This window comes from Lynx canadensis, chromosome B4, assembly GCF_007474595.2.
Source record: "Lynx canadensis isolate LIC74 chromosome B4, mLynCan4.pri.v2, whole genome shotgun sequence".
In the NCBI taxonomy this organism is placed as follows: domain Eukaryota; kingdom Metazoa; phylum Chordata; class Mammalia; order Carnivora; family Felidae; genus Lynx; species Lynx canadensis.
This window is the reverse complement of record NC_044309.1, coordinates 78,141,177-78,166,435: the sequence shown is the minus strand read 5'-3', so window position 1 is coordinate 78,166,435 and position 25,259 is coordinate 78,141,177. Positions and strand designations below refer to the sequence as shown.

Genomic DNA, 25,259 nt, shown 5'->3' with positions numbered 1-25,259 from the left:
GTACCTCCAGGAGGGGTTTGGAGACTGCCCAGGTACCCGAACATCCCCAGAGAGAATGAAAATTCCGCCCACCTTCCGTCCTCCCTCTCCCAACCCCTGCCAGGCGTCCTGATTCCTGGGAGGCCTGAGCCCCTAGGTGGTTTGGCTCTGAATGGAGGCCGGGAGAGGGTCACATCGGGTCCTCTGTAAGGGTGGAGAAGCAGGGGACTGTGTAGTTGACCCCAAGGATGCCATCGTGGAGGTAGAGGATGATGTGGGTGGAGCTTGGAGCTGGAAGTGGGAGGGGCAGGGGAGGAGGAGGGGCTGGGTGTTTGGAGGAGTTTTGTTTGTTTGGAGCTTTTTCCGCTGCTCTTCCTGTTTGGCAGCCAGAGCTGTGACGGCCAATGGCCACCGGGACCCACACCCACCTCCGGCCAGGGCCCCAGGCCAACATGCCCTCCATGCCTCCAAGAGGCCCAGCCGCCCCCAAGGAAAGCCATGCAACGCTCAGGCCCCAGAGACGGGCCGGCCAGGCCAGCCTGGAAGCCGGGGACTAGGCCATTAACTGTGCCTTGTTAAAGCTCTGAGGCTGACAGAGGTCAGCACAAGTCAGCAAGAAACAGCAGACTTAAGTCAGGCAGAGGCATTTTTGAGAATTGGAGCACCCAGCTCAAAGAAAATTAGGAGGCACAGTAAGAAGGCCCTTCCTCTCGTTATCACGCTGCCCTTTCCGGGGGTCACCAGGCCCAGAGGCCAAGAGAAGAGGGAGGGCTCATAACTCCACCTGTCTGGGCCCAAATCCATCCCTGCCAAGTTGTGTGACCTTAGACAGGCGCTGAACCCCTCTGGGCCTCAGTTTCGTCCTCTGTAAATTGGGGCTGATGAGAACGAACTCCTCTACCTCAAATGTCACGAGGATTCAGGGAGGTAATCCGCGTGAAGCATTCGGGACATACCTGGCATGTCGGCTGTCATTTTGGCAGAGCCCCCATGCCACTGCCTGCGTCCCCCGTCCCCACAGAGCACACAGGGGTGGCCAGCGTGGGGGAGGGCAGGCTGCTGAGGTGGACCACATGCCATATGGATACGAGGTCGGGGAGGCCGGGGTGGGCCATGCAGTGGGTGCCGAGTGGGGAATGGACAGCACGTGTCAGAAGTGGGGACACAGACACCATCACAGTGACCCGGTCACCCAGAAGTACCTTGCCGGCCTGCCCCCAACATCAGAGCTGGGAACTCAGCCTCAGGATAGTCGTGGCCTCGGGGCAGATTGCTGTGCCCTAGTGAGCCAGAAATGCCCACTCTGTGGGAAAGAGGTCTGGCCTGGGAGGCGGGAGGCCTGGACGGGGCCGTGTCATCCGGGCACTGGCTCTCATCTCCAGCCCGTCTCTTCCTTCAGTCCTGGAGGGGCCGAGAGCTCTCCTACCCCTGACCCCCTGAGCCTCTCCTAGACACTCTCTCTGCTGGGGTCCCACGGCCCCGGAGTGGTACGCCAGGCCCAGGGAGGGCACACAGGGCCAGCCAGCCAGGGCAAGAGTGCCCAGGACCATCAGGCCAGGCAGGAAGGAAAAGCAGGCCCCAGAGAGCCAGCAACCCGGGAAGGGAAAGAGCAGGGGCTCTGGAACTGCAGCAGGGTGGCACGGAGGGGGCACTCTGGGCTGACTGAACTTTCTGCCGCCCCACCAGAGGTTCTCTGGGAAGCATGGGGCATCTTTTCTATAGATACTTCATTCTGAAGGTGAAACAGGGGAAGGAGAAGGGAGGACGGAGGAAAGGAGAGGAGAGAAAGGGCGGGAGGCAGGGCCACATTCCCACAGCCCTTGAGGAAGAGCTGCATGTGACCCCTGCCATCTCCTCCATTAGACCCAACCCCCCGAAGGCAGGCCCTGGGCCTTAGCCACCATTTACTGAGGGCATTGTGCCCTGCCCTCCGCTGAGTTCCGTGCATACACCGACTCCCGTGGCGGTGGTATTTTCATCCTCGACACAGAAGTCAAATGACCTGCCTGAGCTCACAGGGGCGGCGGGCAGCCAAGCTGAGTCTGGAGCCCAGGCCTCACTTGGCCTTGGCCATCTGTTTCCTCCCCAGCCCCTGAAGAGTAAGTTGTCCCAGTAGGTGCTCAATAAACGATAGATCAAAGGAGGGAAGGAGGGAGAGAGGGAGGATGACAGGAAGAGGCCATAAGCTGGGTCGACTCTCAGGCAGTTAGAAAACAAATAAGAAGGTGCTGCTTCCCAGTGTCAGGATGGCACGCTGCCCGGAACGGCTGCCCTACACTCAGGGAGCGCAGGGCCCGCGCTTGCCTCATCTTTTCCAGAAGTATGTGAGCCCAGATACGTCAGCCTTCAGGTATGCAGTGAGGTCTGTGGCGAGAGGAGCGCTCTCTCTCTCTCTCTCTCTCTCTCCGCGCTCTCCTTCCTCCTCAAATCTGCCCTTCCCCTGCAGCCACCCCATCCCACCCAGCCTGCCAGCCAGCCCAGCCAGCCCCAGCTCCATGGAGGAGGGGTGGGCGGCTGTGAACAGCCCCCTCAGGCAGGCAGGTCTCAGGCCCTGGGACGAGCTGGGTGCGTGGTGCCGGGGGAGGGGCGGAAGCATCGCATCATCTAACAGGTTGGTCGGGCTGGGAGGCGTCCCGCCCTGCCGGAGCTAATGAGCACTGTAGGACAGGTGTTTGCTCCTCAGTCCCCAGCCTGCCCTGCCTGCGACCAGAGCCAGCTGCCCGCCACCCCTCAAAGGCTCACTCACACCCCCGTGCCCTCCCGAGTCCCGGGCCCGGGGGCCGCGATGGCCTGCCGCTCCTGCGTCGTTGGCTTCAGCAGCCTTAGCAGCTGTGAGGTGACCCCTGCGGGCGGCCCCCGGCCTGGGACCTCGGGATGGGGCAGCTGCGGAACCCCCGGGCCAGCCTTCAGCTCCCGCAGCCTCACGGGCTGTGGGCCGGCCGGCACCATCCCCAAGGTAACCGTGAACTCCAACCTGCTGGTGCCCCTGGACCTCAAAGTGGACCCAGCCATCCAGCAGCAGAAGAACCAGGAGAAGGAGGAGATGAAGGTCCTCAACGATAAATTTGCCTCCCTGATTGGCAAGGTGAGCAGATGTGGGGGGGGGGGGGTCCCAAAAACTAAGGACCTTCAGACCTCGGCAGGTGGCTGAGCTCTGTATTTCTGGAGCATCCTGCCCCACCCCTGACCCCAGCCAATGAGGAGCTAGCAAGCTAGGTCTGAGCAGAGAGATGGTGAGGGAAGCCCCTGAGCTATCCTAGCACTGGGGAAAAAGAGGCCCCAGGATGGCTCTAAGGGATGTCTGGATAATGCTGTGCTTCATGGCCTGGGGTCACTGACACCAGAGAGGAGCTCTAAGTGCGGTCAGAAGGATACCCTCTCATAGGAACAGCTGATGGAGGCATGCTTGGCCGTCCTACACCAAGGCAGGTGGACAGAGGAGATAAGTCCCCAAGTCCATGCTTCACACCAGGCCTTGGCCCTGCTCAGCTCCTGGAGACATGCCAGCAGGGCCAAAGGGGCATGTGCGGCCTCCAGAAGGAGGCTTCAGGGTAGGGATGCCGAGGTACCATGTCAGGAGATAAGAATGCAGAGATTGGGTGTTGCGAGTCAGAAGCAGACAGGCAGCCAAGCCTCCCCAGCACCCACGTGAGAGAGGGAGTGAGTCCCCAGCACCCAGACTTCCTAGACCCGACTGCCATGGCTGGTGTGCTGGTCCGGGGGCACTCCTGTCCATCTCTGCCTCAGGGCAAGGGCTTCAAGAGCTCTGAGAAAGTCCCGTCCACCTCTCAAGCCCACTCCTCATTCACCTCCTCCAGGAGACCTCTCCCGATCAGCCCTCCCTGGGCTCTGCACCCCCTGCCCTGCCCAGAAACGATGATCACAAAAGTAACAGCTGCATTCACCGCTTACTACAGGCCAGCCACTGTGCTGGAGGCTTCACAGATTTATCTCAACTTCCCTCGACAACCTTATGAATGCAGTCATAATTTTAGGCCCATTTTACAGATGAGGAAAACTCAACGTCTCCCTCCTGCTCAGTAAACCAGAGCCCCATCCTTCTGCCCCTGCCTCCATCCTTCTCTGCACTTGGCCTCCCTGCTTCGGTGCTCCTCTGCACGTGGCTAGTGTCCCCCATCAGGTGGGCGTTCGCGGAGAGGGGCAGAGGGAAGAAAGTAACGGGCATGGAATGCCTGCTTGTGCCCAGCTCTCTGCGGGACCTTTGCAAATATGTGTCCTTTAGCCCACACAGCCACACTCCCCCCGCGGCTATGTCCCCTGCTGTAAAGATGAGGAGACAGCCGCCCAGAGGTTAAGCCCTGTGCCCAAGGTCACGTGACCACCTAGTGTACAGTCTGGACTCGGGTTTGTTTCCCGCCCCCCCCGCCCCTCCCCCCACAGCTCATGTGCCCAGACCAGCATTCCCGTGCCCACAGCCGGGGTGGCTGCGGTGGGGTGGGGTGGATGAGGAGGGAAACGACAGCTGGAGAAGGACAACCATCCACTGAGGTGGCACATTCCCTCCCCCGGCCCCCGCCCGGCCGGTTGTGCAGAGTCCCGTGCTGCTGGGCCATGTGCCCTAGGAAAACAGCCTGCTACCCTGGGGAGGCAGGTCCCTGCACAGCCACCTCCTCTCGAAACCCGCTCTAATCCCTTAAAAGGAATGCTTCACGAGCTATGTAATTTGGCTCAGATGGGTGGCTTTTCTCTCTGAATGCCAGGGCTGATATCACCTTATGCCTCTGCCATGGGGACAGGAAAGGTACATAGGCACAGGGAAGGGGCCCAAAGGGTTGGGGTCCTGTGCCCGGGGCCAGGGTGACGCCCTCTAAGGTCTTCAGCAGAACTGGAGCCTCCCAACCCGAGAGCCTTGGCCTTGAGATGGATGTTCTTCAGGGTAGGACGCAAGGAGCCATGGGTGCTAGCCTCTTGGGGACCCTGATCATTGGGGCCAAAAAGCCCCAGCTGGTCCACCGGCTCCCCAGAGAAGGTCTGTGAGCTCAGTCGGTTAGCTCGTGTCCCTTCCCATCTCCTTGTAAAGGCCTCCAGGGCCCAAGGGAAAGCCCCATTTCTGGATTTGAGTCCTGGTGCCACCTCTGACCAGCTGTTCAATCTCAGGCAAATTACTTAACCTCTCTGTTTCTCAGTACACATCTGTGCGGTCGTCTTGTCAGGATCAAATGGGGTAATTTTTGAAGAGCATTTATAAAGCACTTACCATGTGCCAGGTGGGTTCTGTGCGTTAAATGAAAAAATCACATAAATGGGCCCAGCCCAGGGAGCTCTTGAACCCAGGTGGTGCCTTCTAGGCAGGAGCCTGAGGGAGGGAGCGAGGAGAGCTTCATGGGTAGCAGCACAGCACAGGGCTAGAAGGAAACGTATGGGCCCAGCGGCGAGATGCCAATAACCAATGCAGGGGTGGGGGCTCTAGGCAAGGAGCAGGAACGGGCAGAGACCCTCCAGCTTTACATCCCCTCTGGGCCCTCTGAGGCACCAAGAGAAATCAGAGAGCACCAAGGAAGAGAAGGAGGAAGAGGATGGGGGGGGTGACCCCCAGGAGTCGGCCGGGGGTCCCTGGAGCAGTGTTATTTCTTCCATTTGCAGGCTCTGTTTCCTTGAGCAAGCTACTCGCCCTCTCTGAGCTTCAGATTCCCCTGCCTGCTCTGCTCCTGCTCTGTGTCTGCTCCTGCTCTGTGCTCTGTGTCCTGAGCTGTGCCCAGCAAGACGGGGACAGATACAGCCCAGAGAGGAGGGGGAGTGAGCAGAGGCAGCAGGGGGGAGAGGAGGCTGAGGCAGGCAGGGAGAGGCATGCTGACCGCCAGCAGAGGCAGCCGGCCAGGCACTCTCACCCTCACATGCAGACAGCAGAGGGGATGGAGACAGGACAAGACAAAGGACAGCCAGTAGTACCCCTGAGGGAACCTAAGAGGGGTGGTGAAGTGCCTGGAGACAGAGCCATGGGCACAATGTCTTCCCCAGGCCTGTGGGGCCTCTGGAAGCCTCTGGAGCCATCAACCTGCCTGCACACAGAAGGGCACGAGCCAGTGCTGCCTGGAAGGCAGGGGATGTGACAGCCCCACCTCCCCACCACCACCACCCATGTGGGGAGAAGGACCTGCCAGCCCCAGAGTCACCTCTGTAAGCTCATCCGCTGGGACCGTGAGCTGGGGATCCGAATCCTCCCTCCCCAGAGGCCCCTAGCCGGGAGCCCCAGCCTGGCCTGTTCAGGTTCCTCTACCAACAGGACGTGTCTCCCCACCCTGGCTGGGCCTACTGCTCAGCCGGGCAGTGGAGTTGGGTCACAATGAGTTCTGTGCTGCCGGGCTTCAGTGTCTTCATCTGTAAAACGGGACGCAGGCAGACCAGGGCTTTGCTCTCCGAGGCCTCTCCTAGAGCTGTCACCTGCGATCTAAGGGCGGGGGGGGGAGGGGGGGTCATCCAGAATAGGGAGGAAGGGGAGTAAGAGGTGACTGCTCAGCAGCCTTGACAGGTTAGGGGCAATTAACTGGTTACCTGGCCCTCCCTAGGTCTTTGTGGCAGAAAGGGAGGAGCCTTTGGGCAGGGGAGATTCTGGATGAGGGATGAGTTTCCATCCCCTCCCACTGAGACAACGAGAAACCACCCCCCTCCGGAGGCAGCCTGCTCCATTTGTCACAACCAAAAGTGGCCTCTGGCTGGCCTGCCTGGTCACATGTACAGCAAGCGTCTCCCAGCAGGCTCATAGTGAAGCATAGGAAATGGAGGTTAGGCTAAAGGAAGGACTTCCTGGTGTAAAGGGGGTTTTGCTGCTTATGGGTGGAGGAAGGAGCCTCACATCTCTGCTCTCACCTCACCCTCAGTGTAAACACAGGGCTCTGGCTTGTCAAAACAGACGGAAGGTGGAGTGAGCAAATAGCGCCCCCACCAGAGATCCCTTCCACACACACACACACACACACACACACACACACACACACACGAGTAGGACCGAAACCTTCTGCGCCTCCGTCCCTCCTGCACCTGTTTGGCTGTGACAACAGCAGACGGCAGGCTCAGGTTGGCTGTAGGCAGAACTTGCCAGAACAAATGGGAGCTAAGAAAGGAAATGACGGCACGGCCTACTGGGCCCCATGGCCCAGTAGCCCAGCTGGTGTTATCTAACACAAATGTCACAGGGGACTTCTCAAGGGTATTACGGTCTCTCAGAAAACCCAAGAAGGTGGGCAGGGCAGAAAGAAAGAGGAGGACCCACCCGGCACCCAAATTCAAAAGAAACAGGGAGTCCACGAAGGTCCAGAGTGGGCGGGGGCATCAGACGGGCCCGTCTGGGAAGCTTGACCACCAAGTCGCCACGTGATCCTGGACAAGTCGCTTGACCACCCTGGGCCCTCACCTCCTTCTTTATAGGTGACAAGCACAAACCAGCTGATCAAAAGGCTCCTGGCTATGATTCTGGCTCTTTCAGCTATGATTCTGAGAGCTGGTGCCAGCAGTGGTCAGGGGGGCGGCCAGCTACCTGCTTGCGGTCAGAGGGAACGTCACCGGGCTGGTTATCTATCACAGCATCCCCGTGACAACAGCCTGCCTGTCCAGGAGCCAGGCCCCTGCCGTCTCTCCCCGCTGCCCCTGTCGTGGGCACCAAGTGGTAGGGATCCCACGAAGGGACCAGACGGCTCCCAGTCTGACGGGGAGGGTGGTAGGTCTGGACAAGTAAGGAGCAGATGACCTGAGAACCCTGTAAGGAAAGGAAGGGGGGCGTCTTTTGAGCTGTGAGGCTTCCTGCGGGAGGGGTGCCGGGAGCGCATACAGGAGGGGCAGGGATGGTGCAAGAGGAGGGGCAGAGAAAAGCTGGAGCCCCGAGAGGACAGGCAGCCTGGGGGAAAGCCGGGGGCCCCCTCAGGCTGCGCTGGGCTGGACTGGGTGGAGGGAAGGACAGGAGTCAAGAGGGATCCCGACAGCGCGCGGTGGCTGGGGTGGGAGCCGCGGGAAGCCCTGCATCAGTGTACGAAGGAGGCGGGATGGAGGCGGTTTGAGAGAGGCCGCTGTGCCCAGAGCCTGCCCAGTCGTCACCCTCTTGGCAAAACTGGCCCCAACTAGAGGCAGAAACCAGTCCGGGAAAGGCAGGTGGGTCCCAGGGCCCACGGCGACTCCAGCAGCAGACAGGGGGCCACATGTTGTAGGGGGTAAAAGATCCTAAACCCCAACCGCCTGGATTCCACACCTGGCTCTGCCGCTTGCCAATTTTGTGACCTTAACCTCTCTGTGAAGTGTGGCAGAAGATAACCGTACCCAGCCCGTCAGGTTGCTAATGAAGCAAAGATGCCAAGCACATAGAACAAGGTTCCAGCACACAGTGGGGGCCGCAGAAACATTAGCTAGTAAGACTGTTCCAAAGCGCCTCCCCGGCTTCCTCTCCCAGATAGCCCCGAGAGACGGCCAGGGCAGGCCATCGCATCCCCAACTTCTAGCTGGGGAAACTGAGGCTTGGAGAGGCTACAAGTCCAAAGTTGTCGAGAGGATTAGCATTTCAGTACTAACCAGGCCCTCCCCTGCTGAGTTTCCAAGGCAAGATGAGACTAGGCTTGTCAGGTGGGGGGTGGGGGGGGACGGCAGACGGGCCTCTGACACCCTACGTTCCCTGGGTCTCCCACCCAAGCCCCAGGCGGGCATGGAGGGCCTCTCACATCATTGGCACATTCAGCCCCTTCCCTCCTCTCTCTGACCCCGCTCCTCCCCTAGGAAATCTTTGCTAATTGGCCCCGCCTCTCTCTGATGCCTCACCTTATCTCTCCATCTTCTGTTGGAACCATCAGTAAGTGGAGATGTGATCTGAATGTGCCGAGTGGGGCGAGCACAGAGCAGATGAGCCACCACTGTGCAGGGAGGCCCCCATGCGGGCAGGCGAGCTGGCCCTGGGCGCCCGCGCACAGCCTGTCTGCACCCGACCCTCACACCGCTGCTCCCCTGTTCTTCCAGGTGCAGGCCCTGGAGCGGCGCAACCAGCTGCTGGAGACCCGCTGGCACTTCCTGCAGGGCCAGGACTCCGCCACCTTCGACTTCGGGCACCTCTATGAGGAGTACCAGGGCCGGCTGCAAGACGAAGTGCGCAAAGTGAGCCAGGAGCGGGCCCAGCTGGAGGCCAACCTGCTGCAGGTGCTGGAGAAAGTCGAGGAGTTTCGAATCAGGTAGGGCGCGCCTTACAGGGGCCGGGGGCAGGGACTGATGGGGTGGGGGGTGGGGGGCAACCTGCACTCAGACGCAAGGGCCAGGGCACCAAGCCACGAAAAGAGAAGACTTCCTTGAAGAACATTCCCTTCCTAAGACTGACTGACTGACCGAGGACGTACTATATGGCAGCCAGCATTCTAAATATCGGGAGGATATGACAGTGAACCCACAGCAACCTTTCCAAACGGTGGCCATGCAACAGAGTCAGTCTTGCACTGGCTGACAGCTAAGCACCCGGGCACCATCGCAGCCCCCGTCCCCTATCCCCTCCTCTTCTGCCCGTAAACACGCTCGCTCTCGCCCACACATCCCACTGGCAATGGGAAGTGGTCACCAGCTAGAGGGACAGATGGGCTCCTGCCTGGGATACGGTTTGGAAATTCGATCTCGGTGGGGGCTGGAAAGGGAAGCAGGTGCAGGCAGGAGGCAGACACGGCGGGGTTTGGTGGAATAAAGAAACAATCCCCGGGGCGCCTGGGTGGCTCAGTCGGTTAAGCAGCCGACTTCAGCTCAGGTCATGATCTCACGGTCCGTGAGTTCGAGCCCCACAGCGGGCTCTGTGCTGACAGCTCAGAGCCTGGAGCCTGTTTCAGATTCTGTGTCTCCCTCTCTCTGACCCTCCCCTGTTCATGCTCTGTCTCTCCCTGTCTCAAAAATAAATAAAACGTTAAAAAAAATTAAAAAAAAAAAGAAACAATCCCCTGTAGGTGACACGTGCCTGACCTCAGTGGTCACCTTGAGATCTCAAGAGACGAGGGAGCCCCAGCCCCAGCCTGCAAGACGCTTATGGACCGAAAGGGGCTCCCTCTTTGCCTCCATCCCCTCACTAGGTCCGCGACCGCGGGCAAGTTGCTTAACGTCCACACCTCATTTCCCCCTGTCTGGAGGGGTGATGGTGATGCTGAACCAGCCTGAGCCTGGTGTGAGAAAGCAGGGGGCTCATCATGGTGCCCGGCAGCCAGACAGGCCAAGTCTTCTGTCCCCTAGAAGGCTGAAGTGGCCCTCACACGGTAGTGACCTTGACACAGGTTTGCTGAACCGAACTGGGCAGTCTGGAAAGGCAGACCAGGCGCTTGGGTAACTCAGAGGGGAGGTGACATCTTTGACCAGATAGTGGGCAGGGATTCCAGGATGAGGGAGGCTGAGACAGAGCAGACAAGTGCCCCTTCCTGTAGTCTGGTCTCCTCTGGAGGAGGGGGGGGTGGGGCGGGAGGCTCCTGAACCCCTCCCCTCACCTCCTCCAGCACTTGGCCCAGCCCCAAAGCCTTGCCAACCCAAGGCGAGGCCTGCAGTCTTGGGAGAAGCCAGCCAGGTGGGGCTAGAGCATAGAGCGCCCTATCGGGAGTCCAGGGGTCTGGACTGTGGCTCAGCTCTCCCACCACCTCTCCGTGTGACCTCCCCTGCTCAAGCCATATTCAGAGGAGATGCTCACATGGGAAGCTCTCCCCATTCTAGAGGCCTCAATTTCCTCATCTATCAATCTAGATGGAACTTTCTGGCCAACGGGCATGATCTGCAGGCCTGGCCAGGGCTCATCCTCATGGTTGAGCCCCTTTGTGGCCTAGGGGCCACCTATCCCCAGCCCTGCCCTACCAGTTCCTATGGAAACCCATAGAAACCCTCACTGCCCATTCTGGGCTGCCTGGCTTCAATATCTGACCATGATGAGGAGAACAGGGTCGGCATACCAGAACCCAAGACTCTATTCACTGATATCTAGCCAGTCTTTGGCCCCCAGAGAATCAGAGAATGGCCGGATGGGGGCCTTGGATCTTCCCTTCATGGGGAAGGAAACACAGGCCCAGAGAGGGCAGGGAGTTGTCCTCAGTCACACAGCCATGCATGCTAAGTCCCATGTCTAACCCCAGCCAGCTGCGGTACAAGGCCTGCTCCTGTGAGCCCAGCCAGATCGCATCCATGGAGGCACTTTGTAAGTGGAAGTTCTGTACAAACACTACTTGTTGTTTTAATCTGGCTCAGCCTCCTCGTTTGGCCCGCTGCCTGCCTTCCATCTGCTACCTGAGCTTGCTGTTTGGGCTCAGGGCCTCTCTTCCCCTCTCTGGGTAGGGAACCCACCAGGGTTGAGGAAGATGAGTTTGGAGGGCTTCTCCGGATCCACAGGCCAGAGCCAGGGAAGCTCCAGCCTGGCTGTGCAGAGCCCGGGGGCCCCCAGGAGCCAGGAGATGCCAGGCCAAGCCCTAACAAGGAGGGGTGTGCCCTGCCTCTATAAGGCCGATGAGATCAGCTTCACTTCTGGAAATAAACAAGTTGGGGGGAGGGGGGGGTGCGGGTGCCGGGGTGGGTGTGACAAGCTGGAAAGGGCTGAGAAGGGGTTTGGGAATTGGTGGCTGGCAGCCTGGCAGGGGATTGGGAGTGCAGCGGGGGAGATGGCATTTACCCAAGTCTCCATGAGGATAGAGACTTCCAAAAGCTTTGATGTAGCCAGGACCCCAAGGATCAGCTAGCTAACTCTTCTATTTATTAAGGATGAAGCAGGGGCCGGGCAAAGCCTCTTGGGAAACCACTTGCCCAAGGCCACACAGCAAGTGACTCAGGGGTACCATGTACAATTGTGCAAGAGGTTCACTGCACAAAAGCATCTGGTTGAGGAGGTGAACTAGGGCTGAAATCCAATGGAGTTGGTGAAGAGGGAGGAGGGAAGCCTATACAAAAGGATGGAAAGGGCAGTGAGGAGTAAGGAGGAGGTTTGACACCTCAGAGAACCCCCACTGGACAGCTCTCCCCACGGTCCTGTCCCCCAGGCAGGCAGAACTCTGCTATCCAGATGGGAGGAGAGAGGGAGAGAGCCTTGAGCACTGGGCTTATGCGGAGAGGGCCAGTCAATGAGGGGCTTCTCAGCTTGGGACTTCCTCAGCGGTCACCAAATTTCCAGTGGGAAGTCTGGGAAGGAAGTGCAGAGAACCACCCACACTCCCTCTGCAAAGAGGCCTCCCACAGTTTCTCTCCAGAAATGCTAGAGGCCGAGGCAGAAGGGTTGGAGGCCGGGGCCTGGCGTTAGATAGAGCAGAGCTCCGGTAATAATAATAGCTTTAGCAGGTACGGTGCACTTTGTAAACACTCCATGTATTAACTTATATAACCCTCGTGACATCACAATTATCATGACCGAGGCGCGCAAGCAGCTTCTTCAAGGTCACGTGGCTAGGGAGCGAGGAGCCAGGATCTGAGCCCCAGTAGTGTGGCTCTGGAGCCCGCTTGCACAGGAAAGAGTGCAAGTAAACTTCCCGGGCTTCCCGGGCTCTGCTGGGTCCCAGACTGCAGGCCTGTCTCCCTGGCCCACCCTCCTCCCCACCCCCACGACCTGCATCCTAAGAGCCCCCCTGCAGACAGACTCTCGGAAGCCAGGGCAGTGGCCGGGGAGCCGGTGTGTGCTCAGCACACAGAGTTTCAGAGACCCCATGCCCAGTGGGCTCTTGTCGGCTTGGGTCCACTCCCCTAGGTTTCTCAGGGAGGCTGGTGGAAAAGAGGGGGCCGTTCCAGCCAGCTGCTGTGGGCAATGGGTGACGCTGCCTCCGTGAGGTCAGGGACCTGGGAAGGCGGGCGGCTGTAATTAGAGCCGCCAGTGATTCAGGCATTCCCTGGGGAGGAGGGAAGAAAACAGGAAGCTCAGAATCCCCACATCCACCCATCACCCTCAGCCCCAGGGGCCAAGATTAGAGGCAGAGGTTAAGATCAGTGACCCAGAGATCCCGTCTCCCATCCAGCAACGTTCTTATTCCAAACACAAGGTGGGCCTGAGTAAGGAGGAGACAAATCTAAGAAGAGAGAGAACCCACCTGCGTTGAGTTCTGACTCTGCAATATCTGTCATGCATCAGGGGTGGGCTTGGTCCAATCCCCACACGTGCACACACATGCAACCCCACCCCTGATAGACAGGCGAGCCGAGGAAGGAGGGCTTCACCTGCCCAAGAGCACACTGTGGGTCCCTCTGGCCACAATGTCCACACTCTCCCCTCCAGAGGGACCATGATGGAATGGTGTCCTACCAGCGAGCAAAGCAGACGAGGTGGAGGGAGAGGGTGAGCGGTGAGCGGGCATCTTGGAGCAGACTTGACCGAAGGCACAGCTTGCTGGAAATGGAGGTTCTTGGGGGGAGGAGATAGGGAAAAGAGGAGAGAACAAAGTTAGGATGAAAGGGTGCTGTGCAATCCAGAGAGGCTTCCTGAAGGAGGCGGATATGAGGAAGAGCCGGGAAGGGGGACAGATGCCCCCAGGAGAGGAGTGGCTGATCATCTGGAAGGAGCGCGAGAATGGGGAGCAGATGTGCCTGCCTCCCCGGAGCCCGCACCACGTGTCATGGGCCTAGAAGGGATGTGTCACAGAAGATGAGGGGCTACATCCACCTGAGGCAAGGGCCGCTTTTTTTTCCAATTGACACAAGGCACCGAATGGGACAGCAGAGGCCCTGAGCCCCACTGAGGAGAGTTCATCGTCCCCCTTCCTGCCACATGCGGCTAAACGGCCTCTCTCTCTCTCTCTCTTTCTCTCTCTGCCGCTGCCTCGCCCCCCCCCCCACCCTCATCCCAGGTATGAGGACGAGATCTCCAAGCGCACAGACATGGAGTTCACCTTCGTCCAGCTGAAGAAGGTAGCCTACGCTGCACGTCCCAGGGGCTCCTTCCCCGTGGACCCTCCGCCCTTATCCCCTGAGGATCCCCCAGCAAAGCCCTCAGAGGCTTGAGTCCCGGGACCATAGACAGACACCGATATCTGTCCTCACCCTGCTGCTTCTCCCCGGCACTGAGCCAGGGCCCCCCTGGGAACCACCCCCAGCTCCCTCAGGATGGGCACCCCTCTCTCGCCCTGGGACGCCGCCCTCCCGCATCACTCACCACTGCTCCCACCCTCAGGACCTGGATGCGGAGTGTCTCCGGCGGACCGAACTGGAGACCAAATTAAAAGGCTTGCAGAGCTTCGTGGAGCTGATGAGAAACATCTACGAGCAGGTGAGGAAAGGGGGCCGGTGTCCCACCGAGCCAAGAGCTCGGGGGAGGGAAGGGCGGCCAGCAACAATTTCCTCAACCCCTTCCTGCACTGCGGTCAATAATCCCACGTGTCCCCACATCACTCATTTCGTGGAGCACAGGCAGGTTCCCAAGAGGCCTCTCTCTCAAGGAGAACCTGTTCCTTGGAGTGTGCTGGTGTGCGGAGGGCATGTGGGGGACCGGTGCATCCAGGCAAGGGTTGGGAAGTGGCCTTAGGGGCAGAGAACCAGGGGGCCTTGACCAGCTGTCCTTACAGAACTGATCTCTTCCCATCGCTGCAGCCTAAATGGCGGGCACGCCCAGGCCCAGGTCTGAGAGGCACGCACTTCCCCCTCCCCTGTTTTGGGCTGAGGCAGAGAAGACCTATAGTCAGGTTCTTTGGTTCCCAGACAACGCTAGCTTCTGCCGGAACAAAAATGACCCAGGAAATGCAGACAGGGGAGCCTCCAGATCCCTTCTGATTTGTCCCAAAGTCCTCAGCTGAGCCTGGGGGGAAAACGGCCCCGCAAGGCCGAGGGCACGGCCAGTGCGGTCAGCAGATGGGCCCTGCTGCTGGCCGGGGACGCCGGCCCGTCCGCGCCACTCTGCCTCCAGGGCGTCCTCTGGGACAGATGTTCTCCTCCCCACCTGCCCAGCCCATGAGCCCGGCCCATGACTAGGAATACACCTGGGCGTTGCCAGAGGCACACCCACCCACCTTCTTGGTCCATGCTCCATTTGGATTTAGCAGCTCTTGGACCCCAAATCCTGACTCTTCATTTTTACCCCCCATTCCCGTGCCTTTGGGCAAATTATTTCTCCTCCCTCTGCCTCAGTTTTTTCATCTGTAAAATGGGCTGAGTCATAACACGGGGCCCATAAGGTTGTGCTGATTATTCAATGCAGTCATCCAGGTAACAAATGGCGATGGCAAGCCTGCCGGGCCCCTAGCACCGATATCACAGCAGTGGGCACGATGGGCAAAGTCCACGCTCTCGGGGGCTACCTGAGAGCTAAGAGGGGACAGGTAATGCGCCAGTGAACGAACATGTGAGCGAGATCGTTTGGGAGGGTGAAAAGTGCCAGGCTGCAGAAAGCCAGATGTGGTAGTGCAGGAGAGGGAGGGGAAGGTCAAGGATGGGGGGGGGCGGGGTCTCAGCCGAGGTGTGAGTGAGCGAAGGCCCCCGCTGGGGAGGTCCGGCCCAGGGGAGAGCTCAGTGGGTTTGTGCAGAAGATCTATGTAAAGCACCGAAGGCACGAGGGGTCTGGTGAGGAAGGGGAGAGGGAGAAGTGGCTGTGGCTAGGACGGAGCGGGCAGGGGTCGGCTCACACGGGGGCTCGGCCCCCGAGTCGGAGTTTGGAGCTCATTCTAAGAGCGCCGGGCGGCTCCCGGGGGGGCACTGGGAGGGGTGGTACAGAGAGGGGAGGGGTCTGGCCTGTGCCGTCACGAGACCGCCGTGCACACGGGGGTGCTCAGTGCGCATGGCAATTGTTAGCGCGAGGTGCCTAGTCGGCGTCGGGTAGTAACGTCTGCGTGTCCACGGACTGCCGCAGGCTAAGAAGGCAACACTGACCCTGCGCTCCAAACTCTCCCCACGCCCGTGGGCCTCTAAGCTGGCACTCACAGAAATAGAACGCGAGCCACGTATGTGATTGTTTTTCCAGTAGCCACATTTAAAAAAAAAGAAGCGGAAAAAATTAATTTTAATAATACGATTCATTCGGCCCCGTATATCCACAATGTGATTATTCAGCATGTAATCGATACAAAAAAGTAAGAGGCTGTTTTACATTCTCTTTCTCATGCAACAGCTCATCTCCGTTCTGACTAGCCACATTTCAAGGGCGGGCTACCACACGTGGCTAGTGGCTACCCCAAGGGGCCAGGCAGGTCTAAGCAAAGGGAGGTGCCAGCCACAGCTGGCTCAGGGGCCAGAGAGTTTTGACTTTGAGCAGACACCAGATCAGCAAAGCACGGCTACAGGGGCGCCTGGGTGGTTCAGTCGGTTAAGGGTCCGACTTCGGCCCAGGTCATGATCTCACCGTTCGTGGGTTCGAGCCCCGCATCGGGCTCTGTGCTGACAGCCTGGAGCCTGGAGCTTGCTTCCGATTCTGTGTCTCCCTCTCTCTCTGCCCCTCCCCTGCTCACGCTGTCTCTCTCTGTCTCTCAAAAATAAATAAATGCAAAAAAAAAAAAAAAAAAAGCGTGGCTATGTAGCCCACCTCTGCATTTCAGAAAACAGGCCTTCCCTCTCCCAACACACACACACACACACACACACACACACACACAGGCCAGGAAGCCTCAAAAGCGGATGACCAGGGGCTTCTCTGGGCCTCATCTATACACTGCAGCTGCCTGGGCAGCCCTCTGCCCCTCACCTCCGGGGAGATTAGCCGAGGGATCTACTGACAACCCCCTGCAGGCAGGCGCCCCTCCTAAAATGCCGACAAAGAGAGCCTGATGGGTCTAAGTTGATTTGGTGCCTGCCTGCCTTCATAGTGCCAGGGAGGCTGCTCCAGGAATATAGGCTGCTTTGCCTCCGGACATTTCACCCCGGTTTCATCACCTATCACAACAACAGTATGGTTAGCTACTGTTTATTGAGTACCTACTATATCCCAGGCACTGTGCTAAGTGCTTTCCAGGTGTAATCTCATTCACTCCTCACAGCAACCCTATAAAGGTAGGCATGATGATTAAGAGAGCACAAACTCTAGAGCAGCTTGGATTTGAATCCTGGCTCAGTAATTATGTGAGCTCCAGCACGTTCTTTTATCTCTCTCTAGACCCCAATTTCCCTATCTATAAAATGGGAAAATAATAGAGCCTAGCTTACTGGCCTGTTGTGAGGATCTATTTTGTTACTATACGCTAAAGCAGGGGCGCCTGGGTGTCTCAGTCGGTTAAGCGCCGACTTCAGCTCAGGTCGTGATCTCGCGGTTTGTGAGTTCGAGCCCCGCGTCGGGCTCTATGCTGACAGCTCCGAGCCTGGAGCCTGCTTCAGATTCTGTGTCTCCCTCTCTCTCTGCCCCTCCCCTGCTCACACTCTCTCTCTTTCTCTCTCTCTCTATCAAAAATAAATGAACATTTAAAACTCACATATATATATATATATATATGCTAAAGCAGTCAGAACAGTATCTGGTATATGGTAAATATTAAATGTTAGCTGGTTTCGGTTCTACAATTACACCCATTTTACAGATGAGAACATGGAGGCTCAGAGAGGTTTTATTTTTTTTTTTCAACGTTTATTTATTTTTGGGACAGAGAGAGACAGAGCATGAACGGGGGAGGGGCAGAGAGAGAGGGAGACACAGAATCAGAAGCAGGCTCCAGGCTCTGAGCCATCAGCCCAGAGCCTGACGCGGGGCTCGAACTCCCGGACCGCGAGATCGTGACCTGGCTGAAGTCGGACGCTTAACCGACTGCACCACCCAGGCGCCCCTCAGAGAGGTTTTAAAAAACCTGGCCAGGATCGCACAGCTAGCAAGAGGTGGCAGCGTTCAGAGCCCAGTGCCATTAAGCACTGTATTTTACTGAGCGGCAGTCAATTACCCCCGCAGAGTCACCGCCTCCCCTGACGCGGGAACCACAAAGAGGGTCGTCACGCACGTGGCGGTCTCCTCTGGCTCTGGCTCCGAAGAGAAGCTCTAAACTGCACACTGGCTCATTTGTTGCCAACTTGGAGGTGCACATGCTCTGTAGGGCCCATCCCATGGCGGCTGCCTGCACACAGCCTGCATTGTTAGGTCCTCTGCAGCCCAGCAGGGCCCAGCGTGTCGGAACAGGTCTACAGATGTTCTGCACCCTCCGTTTCCTACTTCTGTTTACCGAGCTCATGCTTACTCTGCCTCTTTCCAGAAAGGGACTGAGTCTGCGCCATCGGCTCTGTTTTGCCGATCCCTTCTCCCTCCCTCCCGACAGTGCGTCCTGACAGTGCCCTGGCCTTTTCCTGGCCCGTGACAAGGGCCAGCTCCTGCCTGGGCTAGAGGGCTTTACGTGAAACTTCCTATGCCCGCTGCCCGCCCCCCCCCCCCCCCCCGCAACGTGTTGACCAAGGAAGCCCCAAAGCTGCATTCCCAAAACCATCCACAGCCAAGCCCTGGCTGGGATACTGGTTCCAGGTGGGCAATGTCAGCCTCCAGTGGTGACCTGGGAACAGCAGAGGTGGGACATGGGTCTGTAGGGACCATCAAGCTTATTCTGACAAAGGGGTGGGGCTTCCCCCTGCTTTTGCCCAGAGATCTTTGTTAAGTGCATTTGAAGAGCAATGAAAATCCTTCATCAGGAGACTTCAAGGGGCAGCTGGCCACCAGGCTCAGGGTCCTGCCAGCTCCGGGATGGGGACAGGTTGCCCCCAGCGGGCCTTCTGTACACCCACCACTGCCTTAAGCTTCCTTCTGCACGTTCCTTGTCCCCCGGGAAACCGGCGGGTGAGGTTGGGCAGCCAGCAGACAGGGCCGGGGGGTGCCTTCCTCCTCTGGCCTCCAACCTCTCTGTGCATAAAGACAGACCGAGGCTCAGGAGGGGGCCCGAAGTCAGCAACGAAGGTCAGAATATGGTCACGAGACAAAAACTGAACGTGGATCCAAGCAGGCCTCACCAACTGCCAGTTTTCAGGAAATGCAGGGGGCACGGGAGCGGGTTTAACACCAGCACATGGAGCAATCAGTAAAATCCAGACTGCGGGGCTCACTACAAGGCAAGCAACCCAGTGTTTTCAATAAGAATAGCGAGGCGACTGGGTGGCTCAGTCGGCCAAGTGTCCGATTCTAGGTTTCAGCTCATGATCTCATGGTTCGTGAGTTCGGGCCCCACGCCAGGTTCCGTGCTGACAGTGTGGAACCTGCTCGGGATTCTCTCTTTCTCTGCCCCTCCCCCACTTGCTCTCTCTGTCTCTCTCTCAATAAAAGTAAGTAAACTTAAAAATTTTTATTTAAATAAGAAAAATAGCAAAAGAGAGAGAGAGAGGAAGAGCGAAAGTTGGAAGGGTATCTATAGAATAAGAGAGACTTAGAGACATATGGCCCAATTGCACTAGAGGGACCTTCTTTGGATCCTGATTCAAACAAGCAAGCAAGACAGAGAGAGGGAATATATATATCTCAGAAAAATGGGAACAGGGACCAAAATTTGCTGACTGAGGCAAAGGTCAAGGGTGAACTGTGAATGCCAGTAGGAGTAATAGTGCCGTCTGTGCCCCACGCCCTCCCTCCCCCCAAGTGAGCCCCACCCCTGCCTCCCAGGGGGCCCGCCCCCCTCCCTGCCACCTGACTCACTCTGTCTGTACAATGCTGGCCACGGACCCTCGCTCCTCCTTCCCGCACCAGCCCTGCCCAGGCCTGGGTTGTTCCGCACCTCCAGGGGAGGTGGCCCAGGGCCTGAAAGGTGACACCTTGCAGCCCCTTATGAAGACCCCTGTCCCCACCTGCCTCTCTCTATGTACCCCTGAGCACTCAGGCCGGAAGCTGTCAGGCTGCAGCCTGGGGCTAGAAAGATAGACCGGCTTCCGCCCCTGTCCCTGCCTGCCTCTCTAGGGGAGCTTAGCTAGAGCAGCAAGGGCTCTTGGAAGGCGGTCTGCACCCACGGCTGTCTCCATAACCTCTCTGTGCCGCATTCTCTTTCCTGTCTGTGATCTGGCCAGCCTGGCCAGCCTGGCGAGGATGAAATGTGAGGTCTGGAAGGCACTTAGCGCACAGCCTGGCCCGTAATAAGCCCCCCGAGAGGTGTTACCGCTTCCAGGGGTCTCTGAAGATGTGGGCTGGCGTTTCCTTTTTTTTTCTCTTCTCTGACAAAGTGAGGGAGCAAGGGCAGAGGGAGAGAGAGAATCCCAAGCAGGCTCCACGTTCAGCGTGGAGCCCGACGGTGGGGCTCAGTCCCACGAACCGTGAGATCATGACCTGACCTGAGCCGAAATCAAGAGTCCGACGCTCAACCAACCGTGCCGGGCTGGCATTTTCGAAGCAGAGGAAAGGACAGAGAGGAGGAAGAAAGAAGGACCCTAAAAGATGGGGAGAAAATGAAAATATCGAGGCTAAATTGTGTTGTTGTGGACAAGCTCCTCAGCCAGATTGGGGAGGGGGCAGGTCGTGGCAAGTCTCTGGGGTGACTCTGAAGTCACCTTGGCCTCTGCCCCTGGCAGGGGAGCAAGGAGGACAGTTTTGTCAGCCTCCAGCCCCATTCCCGCCTCTCTTCATTCACGGGCTCCCATTCCAATACTTATTCAACAAACAGTGTTCACTTCCAGATGTGGGGGGCGGGGAACAGAGAGGGCAGTGGCTCCCCAGGCCCTCGGGGAGCTCCCATCCAGAGGGGGAGGCCAGGCTGCATTACCATTGAGCCATGACAGAGTAGAGGGGCCACAGCCCCCCCACCAGGCATCCCAGGCCTTTGCCCCATCAGCCAGGAGCAAAGTGTCCCACCCTGGGAGAGGTGGGGACACTGAAGAGAAATAGGCTTTCAGGATGAGCCTCTGGAGCCAGGGGTCCCTCACTGCCCTGTCCCCTCTACCCAGAGAGGGAGGCGATACTGGGTGAGCAGGGGCAGCGAGCTGCTTCCCAAGAGCCGGAGCTGGGGGCAAGTGGCCGAGAGGCGCCCATCACTGGGTCATCCCTCTGGGAGGCACAGAGCGTCACTCTCCACTCACCCTGGGGACACAGGGACCACGGGGGACTATGGCTGGCTTCGGGTGTGGTCCACCTCCACCAGCCCTGAGCCCCCACGTCTGTGCCCGGCCAGGAGCTGAAGGACCTGACAGCCCAAGTGAAGGACGTGTCGGTGACCGTGGGCATGGACAGCCGCTGCCACATTGACCTGAGCGGCATCGTGGAGGAGGTGAAGGTCCAGTATGATGCCATCGCGGCCCGCAGCCTGGAGGAAGCCGAGGCGTACTCCCGGAGACAGGTGCGGGGCTGACTGAGCCGGGCGGGGAGGGGCTGAAGTCACCATCAGCTCTGTGCGCTGACAGTCTGTGAGAGGGAGGTGGGGAGCACAGGGCGGCGTGGGGAGCACAGAGGCGGCACAGCCGGTTCACGGGCAGGTGTGGACAATGTGAGAGCCCAGCACTCCAGCACTCCAGCACTGCCGGCCGAGAGCTGATGCTCTGGGGGACAGGTCACGGTCGACGCCCTCCAGAAGCCACCCAGTAACACCAGGCCAGGGGTGGGTCCAGCCAGAGTCAGGCGTGGAGGGGGTAGGAGGGCGAGGCTGGCCTGGGAGTGGTGGCTGCAGAGGAAGTGGAGCTGGGGAGGGGGGCGCTGGTAAGAGAGAAAGGGAGCAGCAAGGGGCAAGGGCAAGGGCACAGGGAGGGATGCAGTGAGCTGCCCCTCACTGCCACCTCCTCCGCGCCCTCCAGCTGGAGGAGCGAGCCGCCTGCTCAGCTGAGTTTGGGAACAGCCTCCAGAGCAGCCGCAGCGAGATCGCTGACCTCAACGTGCGCATCCAGAAGCTTCGATCCCAGATCCTCTCCATCAAGAGCCATGTGAGTATCTTGAGGCCCCTCCTGGAGGTGAGGCAGGGAGGAGTGCAGGGGCACACACTCTCTCACCCTCACGCACGGACACACGCAGACACACACTCACATGCTGAGGGCATGCAAAGCCCTGGGCAGGTCACTTAGCAACTCTGTGCCTCAGTTTCCTCACCTGTCCTAAGATGGCTGTGAGGATCACGTGAGTATTGCATGTAAAGGTGCTCTGTAAACTGGCCAGCGCCGTGGGAACGGTGCAGAGCACCAGCACAAATACCCAGAACCCACCTCCTCCCTCCCAGGCCTCTGGCCAATGATACAGAGAAGAGAGCGGACGCCCGAGCCCAGCGTCCAACCAGGACAAGCCTTAGAGCAAGTGCTGCCCTCTCAAGACAGCTGAGACCGGCTCCCGGGGTGGCGGGGGGGGGGGGGGGGGGGGGGGGGGGGGGGGGGGGGGGGGGGAGGCTGCAGAACTTCCCTCTCTCGTGGCCTCCGGAAAGGGTCTCCTTAGGTCTCACTGGCCTCCCTCTTGCCTCAGGGCAACCCGGCACCACACCCAAGAATAAACCGCTGCATAGCCCTCCCTGCCGTGCATACCTCCCCCTTGGACAGAGGTGGGCTCCCGGCCCACTCTCTCCTCCCGCCCAGTGCTCACTAACCCCTTCCCTCTGTCGTCCTGGCTGCAGTGCCTGAAACTGGAGGAGAACATCAAGGTGGCCGAGGAGCAGGGGGAGCTGGCCTTCCAGGACGCCAAAGCCAAACTGGCCGAGCTGGAGGCCGCCCTGCACCAGGCCAAGAAGGACATGGCCCGGCAGCTGCGGGAGTACCAGGAGCTCATGAACACCAAGCTGGCCCTGGACATCGAGATCGCCACCTACCGCAAGCTGGTGGAGGGCGAGGAGTGCAGGTGAGGGCTGGGGCTGGCGGGGTGGGGCTGCAGGACGGACTGGACACGGGTCCCACGCAAAGCCAGCCTCCCCTTCCAGCAGGACACGTGAGCCGGGAAGACCTGGGGTCGTGTCCTGGCTCAGCCACTTACAAACTGGGACCTTGGCCCGTTCGTTAAATCCTGTTTCCTTATCTGGAAAAGGAACTGACCGTAACACAGCCTGCGGTGGGGAGGATTGATAACGATTCTGCATGCAAATGTCTGTCGTAATTAAGTGCTCAGTAAATGTTAGGTACTTAGGCAAGGGAGAGGAAACAGAGGCCCAGAGAGGACAAACTGGCTAGCCAGGGCCACACAGCAGGCCAGCCCAGGACTGCGAATAACAGCCCAAGAATTGCCCTCCACCTGCCACTCCCCAGGGCCCCAGGCCCAGGGGGGCTTAAGCCACAGGCCCCCTTCACATCCTACCATTTCCCTCCTCCCCCAGGATGGACTTGCCTTCTACCGCCATGGTCAGCGTTGTGCAGTCCAGATCCAGAACCGGTGAGTCCACTTGCCCTAGGAACCCCTGGTGGGGAAGGGGACACGTGGGGGGGGGAGTCACGACCCTAAAAGCATCATTTTAAGTGGCTCCCAAACCTCCAGCCCCTTCCCTGCCCCACCCCTTATGTTCCCTGTAGCTGCCTCCAAGTCTGGCCTTTCAAGAGCCCCCTCCCGGATAAAGAAGAACAGAAAAGGCCCTGTGATCCAAATCACCGAAATGTCTGAGAAGTTCCTCTCGCAGGAGTCGGAGGCCTCAGAGTAAGGCAGCTGGACCCCAGGAGCCCAAGTCACCCCCCTGCAGCAGGAGGGACTTAAGCTAGGCCCAAGAAAGCAGCTTGGAGCCTCTAGGTTGGGAGGGGAGGCAAACCTGACTCTGAACGAACGGAGAAGGGTTCACAGCAGGGCCTGCTTTTTTGTGGGCTGCCTGGGGTGGCACAGGACTGTGGCCGGCTCTTGGGAATCACTCCACTCCATCTCGGTATTGCAGTCCTACCCTTCCAACCTCCTGGCCGGAGGTTTTCCCAACTGGGTAAACTGGTATCAGGGGTCAGTTTTATCACCAGCTCCTTGCTCTTCTGAGGCTCCTCCCCAAACAGAGGACTCTGACCGAGGAATCTTTGGCCCTTTCGCCCAACCCTTGCCCTAAACTCGCATCTCAAGCCTTGCCTTGCCTTTGCCCCAGGACTGAGGCGGGTGCCCTCGCTCACCCAGCCCCAGCCAGCCATGAATCAGGGGCTGGTGAGGACTGTTTGGGCACCCTCCCCACATCTGGCGTTCCTGGGTGCTGAGCACCCCCGGGCCCCCCAGAGACCTGACAGTATTAGGGAGTGAAAGGAGGAAGTTCCCCAGGTGTGTGGGCCCTGCGCCCGGGGGTCAGCCCAGACACCTGTGCCTCTTCCCTCCTCCTGTGGGTCCAGTCAGAACTGGACAGGCTGCCCAGCCAGCTCCCGGCTCCTTCTCCAGAAGCTATTCTTGCCATGATAAACCCCCCGCAAGAGGGAAGCCCGATGGCAGCCTGGGACCAAGCAGGAGAATGTGGCCCTCCCCTCTCCTCCCTGACATCCTGTGGTTCACCATCCTGCCCAGGATCCAAGCTCTCTGCACCCCCATCTCCCGCCTAGGTGTTTCCAAGCCTGGAACTTGGCCCTGGTGTGCCAGGCCCTGGAGACCCACCCCTAGGCCCACCCCTAACATGTAACCCTGGGCCATTTCCCATGAATCCCACCTCTCGGGGTCTCTGTTCTCTCCATCAGGCCGATCAGATTGACCCTTCCCTCCTTTGTATCACTGAGGGGCCCAGGAACACCCCCGCACCTGTGGGGTGAGAGCCCCCTCCTCCCACCATGCCCACTCCCCTGCCTACAGTGGGGCCATGAAGAAGGCACAGTCCAGGCAGGTCTGGGAGCTTCTGAGCCCTTCAGATTGGGCGGGGGAACCCCAGCGACAACCAAAAGGAATTCCACATCCAGAGAGAAGATCAGGGTTGGGAGGAGCGTTCTCTTTCCTCACCTTGGCTCTCACCTCTGGGGCTCACAGGGGGATCCTGGCAGCTCCAGCCCCCCGGGTCCACGAGCCACCCTCTGTCCTTCCCTCCCTTCTCCCTACCTGCCCTTGCCTCTCTCCACTGCTAGCCTCAGTCTTCCTTTCCTTCATCTCAATTTCCAGGACATGGTCCCCCAAGGCCCCTGCGAGGCCTCAAGGTCCTCCAGCCTGTGGGGGGCGCTGAAGGGCCACTGACTCTCAGGCTGGAGGAAACTCAGACATAGACTCATCCCTGAAGTCCCCAAAGGGTGCTGATTGCTGCTCTTTCTCTGCCTATTTATTGGTTTCCAAGGGAGCAAGTCTTCAGTGGGGATGCAAGGTATATAAAGTATATATATTATTTTTCATAACTTATGTGGCTTTTAACTTATTGCTTCCCTTCCTGTTTCTGCATAGTCAGTGCTATATTTACTATCTGGATAAACAACACATATCCCAGCCACCTCGCTGGCTGGCAGACTATCTCGGGGCAGTGCCCCCTTCTCCCTCCAGGGGATGAATAAAATGCTGAGATTTGTCCGTGGAAAAAGCTGTGTGTCTGTTTTGATCTGTCCTCTCTGGATTGGCCAGTCACTCACTGATCACATAGGTTGACCACAGGACTTTGGGGATTCTCCAATTATGGGGAAAGGGGTCC

The 25,259-nt window shown here is 58.8% G+C and overlaps 1 protein-coding gene across 2 annotated transcripts; it reads left to right on the top strand.

Moving 5' to 3' along the window:
- Positions 1–2,463: 2,463 nt before the first annotated feature.
- KRT80 (keratin 80) lies at positions 2,464–25,148 on the top strand. Of its 2 annotated transcripts, none has more exons than XM_030322943.2 (9): positions 2,464–3,064; positions 8,935–9,143; positions 13,737–13,797; positions 14,060–14,155; positions 20,919–21,083; positions 21,535–21,660; positions 22,335–22,555; positions 23,025–23,080; positions 23,218–25,148. In XM_030322943.2, the coding sequence occupies exons 1-9, from the start codon at positions 2,630–2,632 to the stop codon at positions 23,340–23,342; spliced, it is 1,494 nt and encodes a 497-aa protein (XP_030178803.1). In that variant the 5' UTR covers positions 2,464–2,629; the 3' UTR covers positions 23,343–25,148. The 2 variants fall into 2 exon arrangements, with proteins under 2 accessions (XP_030178803.1, XP_030178804.1); XM_030322944.2 differs by having other exon boundaries at positions 23,183–25,141.
- The last annotated feature ends 111 nt before the right edge of the window (positions 25,149–25,259 follow it).